Source organism: Corythoichthys intestinalis, chromosome 7 (assembly GCF_030265065.1).
Source record: "Corythoichthys intestinalis isolate RoL2023-P3 chromosome 7, ASM3026506v1, whole genome shotgun sequence".
Lineage (NCBI taxonomy): Eukaryota > Metazoa > Chordata > Actinopteri > Syngnathiformes > Syngnathidae > Corythoichthys > Corythoichthys intestinalis.
In genome coordinates this window covers 34,635,012-34,649,825 of record NC_080401.1, presented here as the reverse complement: position 1 = coordinate 34,649,825, position 14,814 = coordinate 34,635,012, and the positions used below count along the sequence as shown (strand labels likewise).

Sequence of the window (14,814 nt, the reverse complement as noted above, 5' to 3'; positions counted from 1 at the left end):
TTAATTTGTCCGTTTTACCCTGAAAACCCCGTTTACAGACGTCGCGCAACCGCTTTTGTTTCAACCTAGCCATAAAAAGAAGCTAAATAATCATATTTCTTATTTAAAATGTCAGTCATTTTTAGCTTTGAATCATTAATTGATGTCTAATATTTAGTTTAAAAAAAAAAACGACTTTAAAAAATGATTCACTCATATATTTTAAACTTTCAAACAAATTACATCACAATGAAAAATTTGGCGTTTGAAAAAAATCACTCATATCTACCTCATAACTATCGCTTAATTGTATCTTTTTTGTTACTGTTGCATCTTCCCTGATGTGTTAGATGATAAATAATCGATCCGAACAAAGAAAAATTGAAAAATAACGTTTAAAAGGGTAACTATATGAAAAAGAAAATCTAAACCATCCCTTGTTGTCTGCGATTTCTGCATCACGACCCTTCTTATATCACCATGTTTCACCCATAAAATAAATTTAAAAATCCAGCTGTGGCCATTCACAGCTGTGTCTTGACACACAATGATACATGCTAGATGGAGTTTTTGGATCGAAGGTAAGTACGCGATAATATCTCGTTAAAATCGTGGCGTCTTTAATTCTGCTCTCGCGTGCTCTCGCCTCCAGTTAGGGTTTTGCTGTTTAAAAAAATATTTTCTTTTAAATGCCCTCCTGTTCAAAATTTTTCTTCCCCTAGAAAATTGAGATTTTAAGCTTTCCAAAGATGTATCACACATGCATATCGGACAATTTTGAAATTTGGCCAAATTGGGGGTCTCAGAGCGGAACTTCAAGTCACCTGAGTGTTTTCCGCCATCTTTAAATGATGAAACAGTTTTAAAACACATGTCGAAAGTAGACAGAAGGGAACTAATGCAGTAACGGGAGCAATTTTAACAACTTTAACGGTCGATTCACAACATTAAATGACTTCCAAACGTAGCAAACGTTACTATCTAGTTATCGCAATACGCGCAATACCCCTGTGTCTAGTTAAGTTTAGGGTAAAAAATTGGGCTAAGGCCAATTGTCCCAAAATCCCTTTAAACCTCACATTGTGTGACCTGTTTTTATTTTTTTTAATTTTTTTGGGAGAAAAAAAAAACATGAAAATTATCACCAGTTACTTTGCCAAGTAACTAATTACTGTTACATTCAGGTAACTGAGTTACTAACGCAATTACTTTTTGGGACAAGTAATTTGTAACTGTAATTAATTACTTTTTTAAAGTAAGATTAACAACACTGGACATGACGTTGGTAAAGCGACAAGAAACTAGCGCGAGCGGAGAATGGAAAAGTTTATTCAACATGGCTAGCGCGAGACAGACCGTTGTCAATGACTTGTGTCGATGTGCTTTTGGTCATTTAAAACTGATATTACCGCGGATTAGAACATATTCTCGGCTCTCCCGTTCGCCATCTGTGTTGTTGTGGAGACGACTTCCTACATGCAAGAGTGACGTTGCTCATTAAGAACACGTCACACAAATAATCAAATCTGATTGGACGGATGATTTCGTTCGCCTCGAGAGGCCATAAAGGAGCTGGGCCCCAAACTATTCTCACAGTGTTTGAAAAGTACAGGGAGAACAGTCTGGCCGTGCCAGGCAAACAAAATATTGCCATTAATTTAAAAATCTATAATATTTAGTACATGTTTTGACCTACGGAGGGCGCCATGTTTCAAGCGTGCAATGAAAGCTCGGGGTGATGACGTAGATTGTCACTGTCACTCGACAAATACTACCGGGTTACTGCAATTGCTTCTACTCGGCAAGACGTCCAACAAATGCGCTCATTGGTTAAAAGCGGAGAGTAGTTACTATTTGTTTTTATTGAGTCTTTTACTACCTTTTCATTGCCCCCAAATACTTTTTGCATGTCTTTCCTTCTCATACTTTTAACCATTGTGTTGTGGTAGCTTTAAAGCAAATTGTTGATCTGTTGACCACATTAGTCACGTAGCATTTTTAAACCACCCTTATTTCATATTACTACGTTTAAGTATTTTCTTAAGGCATCTTTAGTATGTTCTGTCTGTATGCATCTAAACAAAACAAGCTGACCCAGTTACTATCAATACTTAATTCTCCATCACGCTCAGTCACAAGAATCTGATATTTTGAGATTCGTAACAAATATATGTGGTGTATAATAAATTCATAGACTTCATAAATGTAATACATATTATGAAGTCTGTGGTAAATATGTACTAGTGCTGCAACGATTAATCGATTAACTCGAGTATTCGATTAGAAAAAAATATTAGAATTAAATTTTGTTGCTTTGAGTATTCATTTAATTAAAGTGGCGTTGTAATGGTTTATTTTGAAAGTGTTTGCATTTAGTGTTATTGATTAGGGTGGATACACTGCCCTCTGGTCTGCCTCTTTTCACATGGCTGAATCCAACTGCTTGCCGTTAAGACCAACGTAAGCTAAGTTTTTGTTTAAGCTAATGTTTTTTTAATTCATTCATAATTTAGTTTATAGGTATATTTAGCCATTTTTTCTGGGAATATGTGTCCAAACCGTTTGTTAAAAGCATTGTAAAAAAAACTTTAGCATTTTATAGCATTTAAGCTAGCGGACTTTTACTATGTAAATTAGCCAATTGTTCTTTTGTTGTACATAGATCCTCATTTATTTATATTTCTAAACCATTTGAGGCTTAACTCAGGTATTTAAATTTTTCATGTTCCTTACCCGATTACTCGATTATTCGAACTAACTAGTCCATCGATTAATCGGCTACTAAAATATTCGATAGCAGCAGCCCTAATATGTACACATTGCACATTTGTTGTAAATGCATTTGCATTTTATTTTTGCTTTCAAATTAATATTGACTTACTAATTCTGTCATGCTTCACGTAAATGAGTTAATTTTACATTTTTTCAATGGGTTTAAAAAAAAAAAAAAAGTTTAATTATTAATATGTTATTAAAATATTGGGGATGCATTAAAATCTAGGGCCACTAAGTGTTAATTTTAGTTCTACAATCCCTGATTAATACTTGACAGTGTCATGACTTTTTTTTTTTTTTTTTTAAACTTAAGGTACTGAAAAAGGTATCTACTATCTAATTTAATTTATTTTAACACTTTGCACCCTTGTGAAGCCATAAACCTCGTGTAATTGTAACTAAGTAAACTTAGCATGTTACGATACCCACCTCTGGTAAACATTCATGTAAATAGACAGCTGTATAATACCAGGCTTGTTCAGCTACCAAGCTCTGATACTTTTGACTTTATGTACGTCTCAAGCTCCATTCATGTGTACAAAGTGGGGTCATAAAGTACAGAGAACCACTATTCCAAACATGAGTCAACTTTAAGTTGGTCTACATGAGATTCGACATGTGGGAACCTGCTCCTGCAATCCCTGACGCAAGAGGTTTGTCCTACTGTTTTTACTATCTTAGTTTAGCTTTAGTAGAAAATGTACAGACAGTTGGGTTTATTTAAAACATTTTTAACTCATTTACTAGCATTGAAGGCGATAGACGTGCAATTAATTTCAACTGGTAGTGCTGCCAATGAATGATTACATAAAAGTTAGAAATTAAAACCGATGGCTCTATTTAGTGAGATTACATTTTAGCTACAATTTTCTGTGTCAAATGTGGATAAAACCCAACATTTTTACAAGCCTTAATCATCAATTATGTTTTCCCAATTGTAGCATGCGAGCATATTGTATTTGAAGAGATTTGCTCTGACATGACTCCTGTGTCTTTTCCCAGTACACTTATTGCAGGTGTTCACTGCCAATTGAATGACCTCAAACTGTCTCTACCCTGTCATTTTCTCCTCCACTCCAAAATGTCGCCCTGTAATAAATGTTAGAATAGTCACTAGAACCTTACTGTCAGCTCTATAAAAAAATAAAAATAACATGAGGAAATATAATGAGTCGAAATAGGCTTAATTTAACAATCTCCCTTCGTTTCAAGAGCTCCAAATGCGTCTGAATGTGAATCTCTTGTTCTACTTAAGCTTAATTTAAGTTATTTAGCTCATTCATATCCATTGATGACAATAGATGTTCAATTGGGAGGTCAGGCAGTTGGACATCTATTGCCATCAATGGCAGCCAGTTAATTAATTCTCCCAAACCTAGATGGTAGCTGTGTTGCGGTCTGATGACAACAAGGTTGAACATTTGGGTTTAACTTAATGGCTGCCATTGGGTGATAACTACCAGGCTTCCTAATTTAATTGTGAGGTCGTAGTTGGGGCAATGTCAGTCTGTTAGTTCATGTTCTTCCGATCTGCATTTTTTACTCTGTCTGAGGTCACATCTTAGCTGCGCTATATACATCGACATTGTTTAACTGTTTAAAAATACTTTTGTTGTTAATACAAACATGAAATTCACTGGCTCGTTTGCTATTCTTGTTTTTTTTTCATAAGACTAGTAACCATTTTTATGGTATGGTATGATAAAGTCTTGTATTCAGTGTATCTTTGAGTCAAAAATGAAAATTGTAACAAGATTGGATTGACATACGTGATGTGACGAAAACGTGAAGACACCAAACATCCGTCAAATTTTGTTCCCATTTTGTCCTTCTTAATTCCGTGTAAAACTTATTTTATTTGTTTAATATTTCCCCATTTACATGCTCATGAAGGGCAAGCTTCACGTACTCCACAAGGACTGTCCTAATTGGCCAAGAAGAGATCTTTGTTATACCTGTGATCGACTGTTTTTCTTACAAGTACCGAGATCTGTTTAACTGGAAAACTAAATTTGAATTATGAAACCTGGATGTGAAAAATATAGAGGGTAGAATTTTCAAACTAGGAGTGGGAACCTCTTGGTACCTCACGATACGATACAATTGACGATATAAAGCTTACGATAACGATGATCTGACAATATGGCGATACAACGATTATCGATACATTGGTCAGGAAATCATTGTAGGATATTCTACAAAAAACTAATGAACAGAAAAAACAAGCTTCTGCTGTGAATTGAAATTAGTATATCACTAGTAGACGTCCAATCCATTTGAACTAGGAGGGTGGCAGCGAATGAACATTTGTTCATTCACTGCCACCCTCCCACTTCAAACAGATTGAACGTCTATAGAGGTCAGTGGCAGCCAATGCCAGGCAATGAGGTAATTTTGGACCATTTAAGGTCATTTACTTGTTGATTTTCAGTTACTTCCTGTTGATTTTGGGGTATTTTATGGGTCACTTCCTGTTTATTTTGCGTTACAGAGCAGGAAGTGACCTGGGAATCACCCAAATGAATAGGCAGTGACTCAAACGCAACAGGAAATGACCTGTAAATGCCCTGAAAATCGGACACAATGACTGTGACTGCTCTGGTTTTGAATGAACGAACATTCCCAGTTTAAATGGATTGGGCGTCGTGCACCGTCAATGCAGCCTTAGAGTTAACTGAGACACTATTATGGTGGAAGATTTTGGTAGCAACTTGTTGGTTACTTTTTATTATTATTTTTAGACATTGACACCTTTTTAAAACGATAACTCGATTCTTGGCAGGAGCATGTCGATAACCTTTTGGGATACAAAGTATCACGATATATCACCATTTCGATATTTTGTCACACCCTTATTTCAAACTAACTATTTGAATTTTGAATAACACTATTCAGATTCAATCGCGACCCTCGTGAGTATAAGCGGCTCGGGAAATGAATGAATGAATGAATGAATATTCAGATTCAAAGACAAAAAAAATGACACTGTTTACGTAATAGTCATACGTAAGCATTTTGTGACATCAGTTATACCTACGCACATACACACTGATAGACCCAAGCACAGGTAATAAGTATTAATGATGTCATACGAAAGGGTGGGAAATATGAAATATGTGCATTTCATTGGCTGAAATAGTACCAACATTGATAAAATGTCTGCCCCACGAAGTATGGCCACCTCTTGGAAATATTGGCATTATTTATGTTTTTTTTCACTGTTACACATCAGAAAACTTCAATTCTGTTGTTTTTTTCCCTCTATTTATTAGACAAGATTCTTTCTACTGGAATGCATAAGAAAAAGGTGTTGTCGTTCCCTTTGAGGCAGAAACAATCATATACTAAATAACCTTTTCCTCTGCTGTCTAGACTAAAATAGCACCTTGTGTGAAATGTGATGAGCTTTAATTAACAGCTATCTCTACATGTATTGTAGTCCTGTAATTACTTGATCAAGTGCTTCCTGACTGGATTTTTGTACTTACTATAGCTCGTTATCATCAAATAATACCCAGCGTGCCAAAGGTGCAGAGGCTACACTGCGAACAGAAAACCTGCACACGCCCTACAGGACTACAGGGGCCCAATTAGGTGTGAAGACATTAGTCAGTGGTGTCATTATTGTCCTGCTGCATGGTTCCCCTGTCAATTGGCAGCTAGTAAACTGGGGCTTTAATCCCAGCATTGAGGAACTAAAGGGGCATGAAGGGGAAGTGTAGATCAGGTGTGAACATACAGGTTTAGTGTGATGCTGAAAGAAAGAGGAAGGGGAAATATTCGAAAGACAAATGTATGAATTAATAACACTGAATTAGACAGTTTTTTAAAACTCATTTGCAGCCATTGACAATGATTCAATTTTAGCATCACTGCCCACCGTCCCAGTTAAAATGAATTAAATGGACACAACAATGGCATTGAATGAGTAAAGTAGGGTAGTTGACAAGAATGTTGTTGTAACTCATTAAACATTGGGATTTTGGTTGTCGCTTTTTTCTACATTTCCACTGAGAGTGTTAACTCATACACTGCAATTGACATTGATCGGAAACTAATATAAGATCAAATGAATTAACTATTTTCATTCACTTCATTCACTTTGATAGATGATAAAAAGTTGACACCTTTTGACATTGTTGACCCAATATTTGTCCAAATATATTTTTTTCAGCCTTTTAATGGATGATATTCTCTATTTTTCATATTTATTTTTTTTTATACACCGTACACATATACACATATATATTTTTGGACTATAAGGTGAACCAGACCACCACCACCTGAGCCACCACCCACCAAATTTGACATGAAAACGCCATTTGTCCATACATAAACTGTAACTGGACTATAAACTGCAGCTGTCCTCACTGTATTATGGGATATTTACCCCCAAAAGATATTAACCGGTAACACGTTATTTGACAGCGGCATCATAAGACTGTCATAAGACCAAATGAACCATGTCATTGCTCCAAGAAGCTTCATTTGGCCATCACTGCTCCCTTGGGGGAGACAGTCAACCTCTGCTGCCACCTGCTGTCAACACTGTTGTCGTCCAACATGCCTCCTAGCATGCATTGCAGCGCTACAGTTGTAAATAACAATTGAAATTCATGTTCTGTGCTAATTCTTCAGTTACTGTTCCAGTTGTTTCATTAATTGCTAGTTATGGGATTTGGTAACACATTATTTGACGATTGGCGCCAGAAGACTTTCATAAGACAATTATAATTATGACATGACACTGTCATGAGCGTTAATGAATGTTTATAATAGATGTATTTTAGTGTCATCCGGCAAATTATCAATTTTTTTAATGGATGTAAAAGATCTGAGCTGGACTTAAAGGGAGTTACACGTAATTTGCTGGATGACACCTTTCAGCTTTCAGTAATAGGAGTGGGAACCTCTTGGTACTTCACGATACGATACGATTTGCGATACAAAGCTCACGATAACGATGATCAGACGATATGGCGATACAACGATTATCGAAACATTGGTCAGGAAATCATTCCAGGATATTCCACAAACAACTAATAAACGGAAAAACAACCTTCCGCTGTGAATTGGAATGAGTTTATCACTAGTAGACGTCCAATCCACTTGAACTGGGAGGTGCCATTCCTCCCACTTCAAACGGATTGACCGTCTATGGCCGTCAGTGGCAGCCAATGCCAGGCAATGAGGTAATTCTGGGCCATTTAAGGTCATTTACCTGTTGATTTTCGGTTACTTCCTGTTGATTTTGGGGTATTTCATGGGTCACTTCCTGTTTATTTTGAGTTACAGAACAGGAAGTGACCTGGGAATCACTCATATGAATAGGCAGTAAGCCTGAACGATATATCGTTTAAACATCGCCATCGCGATGTGCGTGTGCGCAATAGTCCCATCGCAAGCACGTGCGATAGTTTTTCTTTTTTTTTATCCACATACGCCTCACGTTCTGGTCTGCGCACAGCCTCCTACCCTCCCTCTCCCAGCCTTTTGATCCTCTCAGTCACTGCGGCACAACAATGGCTTTGATCTGGCCAAAGTAGCAGACTTCACACGGGCATCTGTCAATCATCGTTTAACTTGTTAAACAATTGCAAGGAAGCCGCGCTGGAATGAATGTGTGTACTGTGGGGACGTTGGAGACATTTAAATGCCAGAAGTGATCATGAGGAGTTTGAAATTTCTACATGTCACTTCAACGGTCACAGCTAAAGTAGATAAACAGAAGCATTTAATAAAGCCAAGCATTTATCTGCTACAGTACTTTATTCTTGTTCAAAAATGATTTGGTTGGACAGTTATGTTTAAAACTTATCATAATTATGAAATTTGAAGTGCTTAAAAACCATTTATTTATATACATTTTTTAAATCACTTTGGGGGGTGGGGAGAGTGAGAAAAAAACATGTCTTATACACGGTGACCCAAAAAAAAGTTTACACTGCCATAATACAACTTAAATGCCATGTTTATTCAGCTTAGAATTAGAATTGAATCACAAATGATACATTATTGTAAAGAACATGTACAGTACACTCTTTTTCAACGTGTCCTCCCTTAAGTGTCACAACAGCCTCCAGGCGCCTGTGGAACGCTTCTTTATGTAGGATGCTGTCATCTTTTCCCAAGATCTAACAATGGACCTCTCCTAGGCTGCCACAGAAGTTTGTGGCTTCTTACAGGCACTGTCCTCCACAGTTGCCCATATGCTATAATCCAGGGGATTGAGATCTGGACTCTGGGGTGGCCACATATCACCTTGTCAATCAACTTTTTGGTCCGCACAGATCGGCACTTCCACACCCAGGTTTTCGTGAGGCTGTTCCAATATCTTTCAGCTTCTTTTTAACTTTGTAGACTGCACATCTGGATATTCTCAGATTTGCTGCAATCTCAGTAGGTGTCAGACCGGCACGCAGCAATTCAGGTACAGCTAAAGTTTTCTTCATTTTCAGCAGAAGCACAGGAATTGTAGAGACGAGAGATTACCAGCTGCATTGAGTGACCTTAATGAATCACTTAAGCATGACAACCTATTTAGATATGTTTCAATGGCTTTTAAACAAGCAGTCAACTGAGTGTAAACTTTTTTTGGGGTCAACCTGTATGTATCTCTTTCCAATGCCAAATCTGAATAAATACATTGGGCACAAAAAACACACACACAAAAAAAAAATTTTTAAATGGGGGGTGGGCTACTTCGCGGTTTTTCACTTATCGCGGCGGGTTCTGGTCCCCATTAACCGCGAAAAACAAGGGATGACTGTACACTGTGGTGATCTAAAGTCTTTCCAAACAGCTATTTAAGTCATCTTGTGAAAATATCTTGAAAAAAATATATATAATTTTTTTTAATATCGCAATATAATATCGCAATATATCGCAAACCCAAAAAAAATCGCAGCAATAGTTTTTCCCAATATCGTTCAGGCCTAATAGGCAGTGACTAAAACGCAATAGGAAATGACCTATAAATGCCCTGAAAATCGGCCAGAATGACTGTGACTGCTCTGGTTTCGAATGAACGAACGTTTCCAGTCTAAATGGATTTGGCGTCGAGCACCGTTAATGCAGCCTTAGAGTTAACAGACACTACCCACATAGCAGACCGACGTTGAAAAGATGTTGGATCAACATTCCGCTGTTCATTTTATATTGTTGAATCAACGTCACTTTTGCACCCTCAATTAATGTTGTTTCAACGTTAAAATCCTTACAAAACCTAAACGTCATTTCGATTAATAATAATATTGGAACAACGCTGAATCAATATTATATTTTTGACTGAAACGCCCATCCTTAATTCAATGACTTTTCAATCATAGTTCCCGGTCAATCATAAATGAACTATTTGTCAACATTAGTTCATCAACTATATAAAACAATGTTAACCCAACCATCACCTGACATACTATAGAACAACGTTGTTTCAATGCCATTTGACGTCGAAAATTTTTATGTCAACCATACTGATGATTTTAATGGAAATCAACATTTGTTCAATGTCGGTCTGCTATCTGGGTATTATAGTAGAAGATTTTGATAGCAACCTGTTGGTTCCTTTTTACTTTACTTTTTTTTAGACATTGACAGTTTTTTAAAATGACATCTCGATTCTTGGCAGGAGCACATCGATAACCTTTTGGGATACAAAGTATCACGATATATCACCATTTCGATATTTTGTCACACCCCTATTCAGTAATGCCCATGATAGTGTTATAATTATGACAGTATTATGAAAGTCTTATGACGTGGCTGTCAAATAGTGTAGTTTACTAACCCAAGTAAATCAACAAATAAGCCACACTGGACTATAAAATGCAGGATTGAAAATGAGGGGGAAAAGTAGTGGTTTATAGTTCGAAAATGACGGTATTTTAAACAAAAAAGAAAAATACAGTAAATATTATTTTAAATTCATTCATTCATTCATTTTCCATGCCGCTTTTCCTCACGAGGGTCATTTTAAATATTTTTATTTTATTTATTCAATCTTTTGAAATAAAAACTACACTTTTATTTTAGATGCCGTCAATGGCAGTTAATTAACAGTCTTCTATTCACCTTAAATGGCTTTTTCATTTCAATGAGTAAAAAGTGATTTCATAAACAAGTGACGTGAGTTAAAGCTCGGTCACAAAGCAAACTAAACTCGTAGGTACCACTATTTCTGGAAAACACATTGCATATTCGTTTCATTATTATTATTTTCATTCATCCCGGATAACTCACATTATCCGCGTTTCTAGGGGGTGAACATGTTCATTTTAAATTGTAGAATATTAATAGGTTTCACTATTCGTTCTGCTGAGAGGTAACAACAGCGTTATCTTGATTCTGAACTTGAATTGATCCTAAACATACATGACTATATTGAAGCAATATTAGTTATGGCAAAGTACTCACATTCATTTTGAACTTCATGTACTTTTCACCACAACAATCTGATCACTCAAAAAATAACACTAAACATAACATTAATTTGCGCTTACCATGGTCACCGGATCCCACGTGAAGAAAGAGCAAGGCACAAAGGCAAATAAACATTCTACCCTCCATTATCATCTCTGCTTTTTCCTCAAGGTTCTGTAATCCACAGTCTCTCGCGAGTGTACAGTAGTGCTCTGTTGTTTCTTCTGCTGCGTGTTGTGTTCGTGGCTGAAACATGAGTCTCTCTCGCGCTTCTCTCTCTCTCGCGCGCGGCGCTTCTCTCTCGCGCTTTCGTTTACCAGAAACAGTGCCACGTGTTCCCAGTTCAAAAATAGCCCGCTGAGCTCACTCCTTTGACTGTCACCTGATAAAGGTCATCCGATCCGTGTCTACCGTTTCAAATTAATCCTTTGAAAAGTATGGTATTTTGTTTTCGTGCTTTTTAAATGCTGATTTCAACTCTAAAGTGTTCAGAACTCATTTTGTATAGTGAATAATAATGCAAAGTAAGCATGTAATGTTGCTATCTAACCACCACATGTCGCTGTTGCCCCATAATTAAAATTTGCCAACGTTTTCGCCGGTCTTTTGCTGCGATACGTATGCGCGTCCGCCATATTGAATGTGTCAATGGTTCAAACTTGTAGGGGTGTGACAAAATATCGAAATAGTAATATATCGTGAAGGTTATCAATATGCTCCTGCAAGAATCGAGATATCGTTTTAAAAAGGTGTCAATGTCTATTAAAGAAAAAAAAAAAGAAAATAAGGAACCAACAAGTTGCTACTGAAATCTTCCACCATAATAGTGTCTCAGTTAACTCTAAGGCTGCATTGACGGTGCTCGACACTCAATCCATTTAGACTGGGAACGTTCGTGCATTCGAAACCAGAGAATTCACAGTTATTCTGTCAGATTTTCAGGGCATTTACAGGTCACTTGCTGTTCATTTTAGGGCATTTACAGGTCATTTGCTGTTGAGTTTGAGTCACTGCCTATTCATTTGAGTGATTCCCAGGTCACTTCCTGTTTTGTAACACAAAATAAACAGGAAGTGACCCATAAAATACCCCCAAATTAACAGGAAGTAACTGAAAATCAACAGGTAAATGACTTTAAATGGCCCAGAATTACCTCATTGCCTGGCATTGGCTGCCACTGATGGCCATAGACGTTCAATCCGTTTGAAGTGGGAGGGACGGCAGCGAATGAACGAATGTTCCAACCCTCCCAGTTCAAATGGATTGGACGTCTACCAGTGATAAACACAATCCAATTCACAGCAGAAGCTTGTTTTTCTGTTTATTAGTTGTTTTTAAAATATCCTAGAATGATTTCCTGACCAATGTATCGATAATCGCTTTATCGCTATATCGTCAGATCATCGTTATCGTGAGCTTTGTATCGCAAACCGTATCGTATCGTGAGGTACCAAGAGGTTCCCACTCCTTGTTCAAAGTACAGTGGTACCTCTACTTAAGAACGTCGCTACATATAGAATTTTTACGTTAAGATACGCTTCAAAGGGGAAAATATTGCCTCTTGTTAAAAAGAAATTTCAGGATAAGAAAGGCAAAAATACAGTATGGCTGGTACTCCCAACTCCCAGAGTTGACTGAATGCAACATACTTATAGCTGCTCTGCAATTTGGTATCGCCTAGAATTCCAGGCAAGGGCGTAGGTTTGGTATCAATACTGGTAGGGACGATAACTATAACCCTAACAAAAATAAATAAAAATGGAGCCTTCCTTCAAGTAAAACACTACTGCTTTTGTCCACAAACACAGACAAACTCAACAAAAAAATGAAAGCTCCTTTGGGCTCCTTAAAGACCACATAAATAAAATAAAAATGAAAACTGGGGAAAAGGGGGTAAACTTTGGATCACTACATTTCTTACAATTTAATTAACATTAGCAGTAGAAAACGTACAGGAGGATATTTCTCTCAAAGCAGCTTCCTCCTAGAGTTCGAGAAATTCATATAGATTAATGTTATGCTAACTCTGATGCAGGTCAGACTTTCAGTAGCAAAATTAGTGGTGTGTTCCCCACCTCCACAACATTGACGTCTTTTTACATTACTTACAGTGGGTGCTGCTGGCGGAAAAAAAACTAATAATATCCGTTGTCTTCGAAGGGGGGTAAGGACGGCATGTTGTATTTGTGTTGGGGCTGTGAATGCGTATGGGTGTGTGTGTTGGGGGCGGGGGGGTCAAGTCATCAGTCAATCAAACATGTGTTAAAGGGAAAAACATTCGGCAAGTAAAAGGGGGTCAACGTAAGTCTGAACATAATGAAAGTACTGTAATTCACCTCGTAATGGTAGGGTTGATTCTATCCTTACAACATATCCTATACACCTGAAGTTATTATATTTTGCAAATAAGGTTGCTTAAAAGTTAGTGGGGACAATTTCAGCATTCTGAAAGGTTGCTAGTTTTATGTCCCGACCATCCCTATGCAAATCTACACCCTTGATTCCAGGCATCCAATTGGCTAGGAAGGACCTCTAACGTATGTGTATGTGTGTATCCCAGCATCCTCTTCATTTGTCCCTTGTTCCAACAGCTTTGCATGAGTGTATTGACTTTGATTCTTTACCCAGTTCTCGTTTTTTTTTTTTTTTTTTTTAAACATTATGTACAACTCAGATTTTCTGTTTATTGTGCAATAATCTAGTTGTAACATATATTTGTTATATGTTTTGATGCTTTTTATGCATTATCAAAGATTTATGTCTGAATTTTGGGGGGCTTGGAACGATTAGGGCATTTACATAGAAAACGTGTCTCTACCTACAGAAATCTCAAGTTAAGAAACTAATTCCAGAACCAATTAATTTCATAAGTAGAGGTACCACTGTTCTGTAAAGGCCTTTTCACATGCGCACACACCCACACAATCATGCAAACACGCATACATTTCGCAAAGACATAGACAATAAAAACAACAAATGTAACTTACATTCTGATTATTATTTTTACGGCAACAAGGAATTTTAAAAGTAAACACCAATTTTTAAGTACCTGTTATTTACTTGTAAACTTTATGTAAGCGCTTTGCCTGTGAGGTTGTACATGCCTTTGCTTGGACTGGTCAATGGAGTCAAATCTTGCTTTCATTTACATTGGATTGGTGAAACAATATGACGGAGTTTAAACAAAATGGATTACATTTTTCTTTAGACATTCTAAAAGCTTATATGATCTCTTAACACATTGTTGGTACATATTTGATGTCGTTTTGAATCGTATTGTTCAGTCTTTTGTAATCTTTTGATTAATCCAATAACACTAACCTGGAGTTGCATCCCAATTTACAGTAGTTGTTTCTGCCTCATCCAATACTAATTTGAAATCTTAATGTATTATATTTCTTTGTAGCAAGGGTGTAGGTTTGGTCTCAATATTGGGAGGGACAATATAACAGCATAACCAGCATATACACTTTTTGCTAGGGACGGGAGATTTACAACACCAAACAGACTGGGTAAACGGGGGTCAGGGCTAAATTTCTCGCCAATATGAACCTAAATGATGAATGCAAAATAAATCTGGTATTGACTAATAGTAACTTTCATGTGTATTGGTTCAGGTGATACACCGTTCGATTCAAACCT

The 14,814-nt window shown here is 37.0% G+C and overlaps 1 protein-coding gene across 1 annotated transcript in view; it reads right to left on the bottom strand.

The window, feature by feature from the left end:
* The window catches only part of LOC130918821 (mucin-2-like), a 29,926-nt gene extending 18,445 nt beyond the window's left edge, over nt 1-11,481 (bottom strand). Inside the window, exon 1 of the mRNA XM_057840917.1 lies at nt 11,253-11,481. Within this exon, the coding sequence (XP_057696900.1) occupies nt 11,253-11,427 (175 nt within the window). The 5' untranslated portion in view covers nt 11,428-11,481. The remainder of the gene's footprint in view (nt 1-11,252) is intronic.
* Between the last annotated feature and the right edge of the window lie 3,333 nt (nt 11,482-14,814).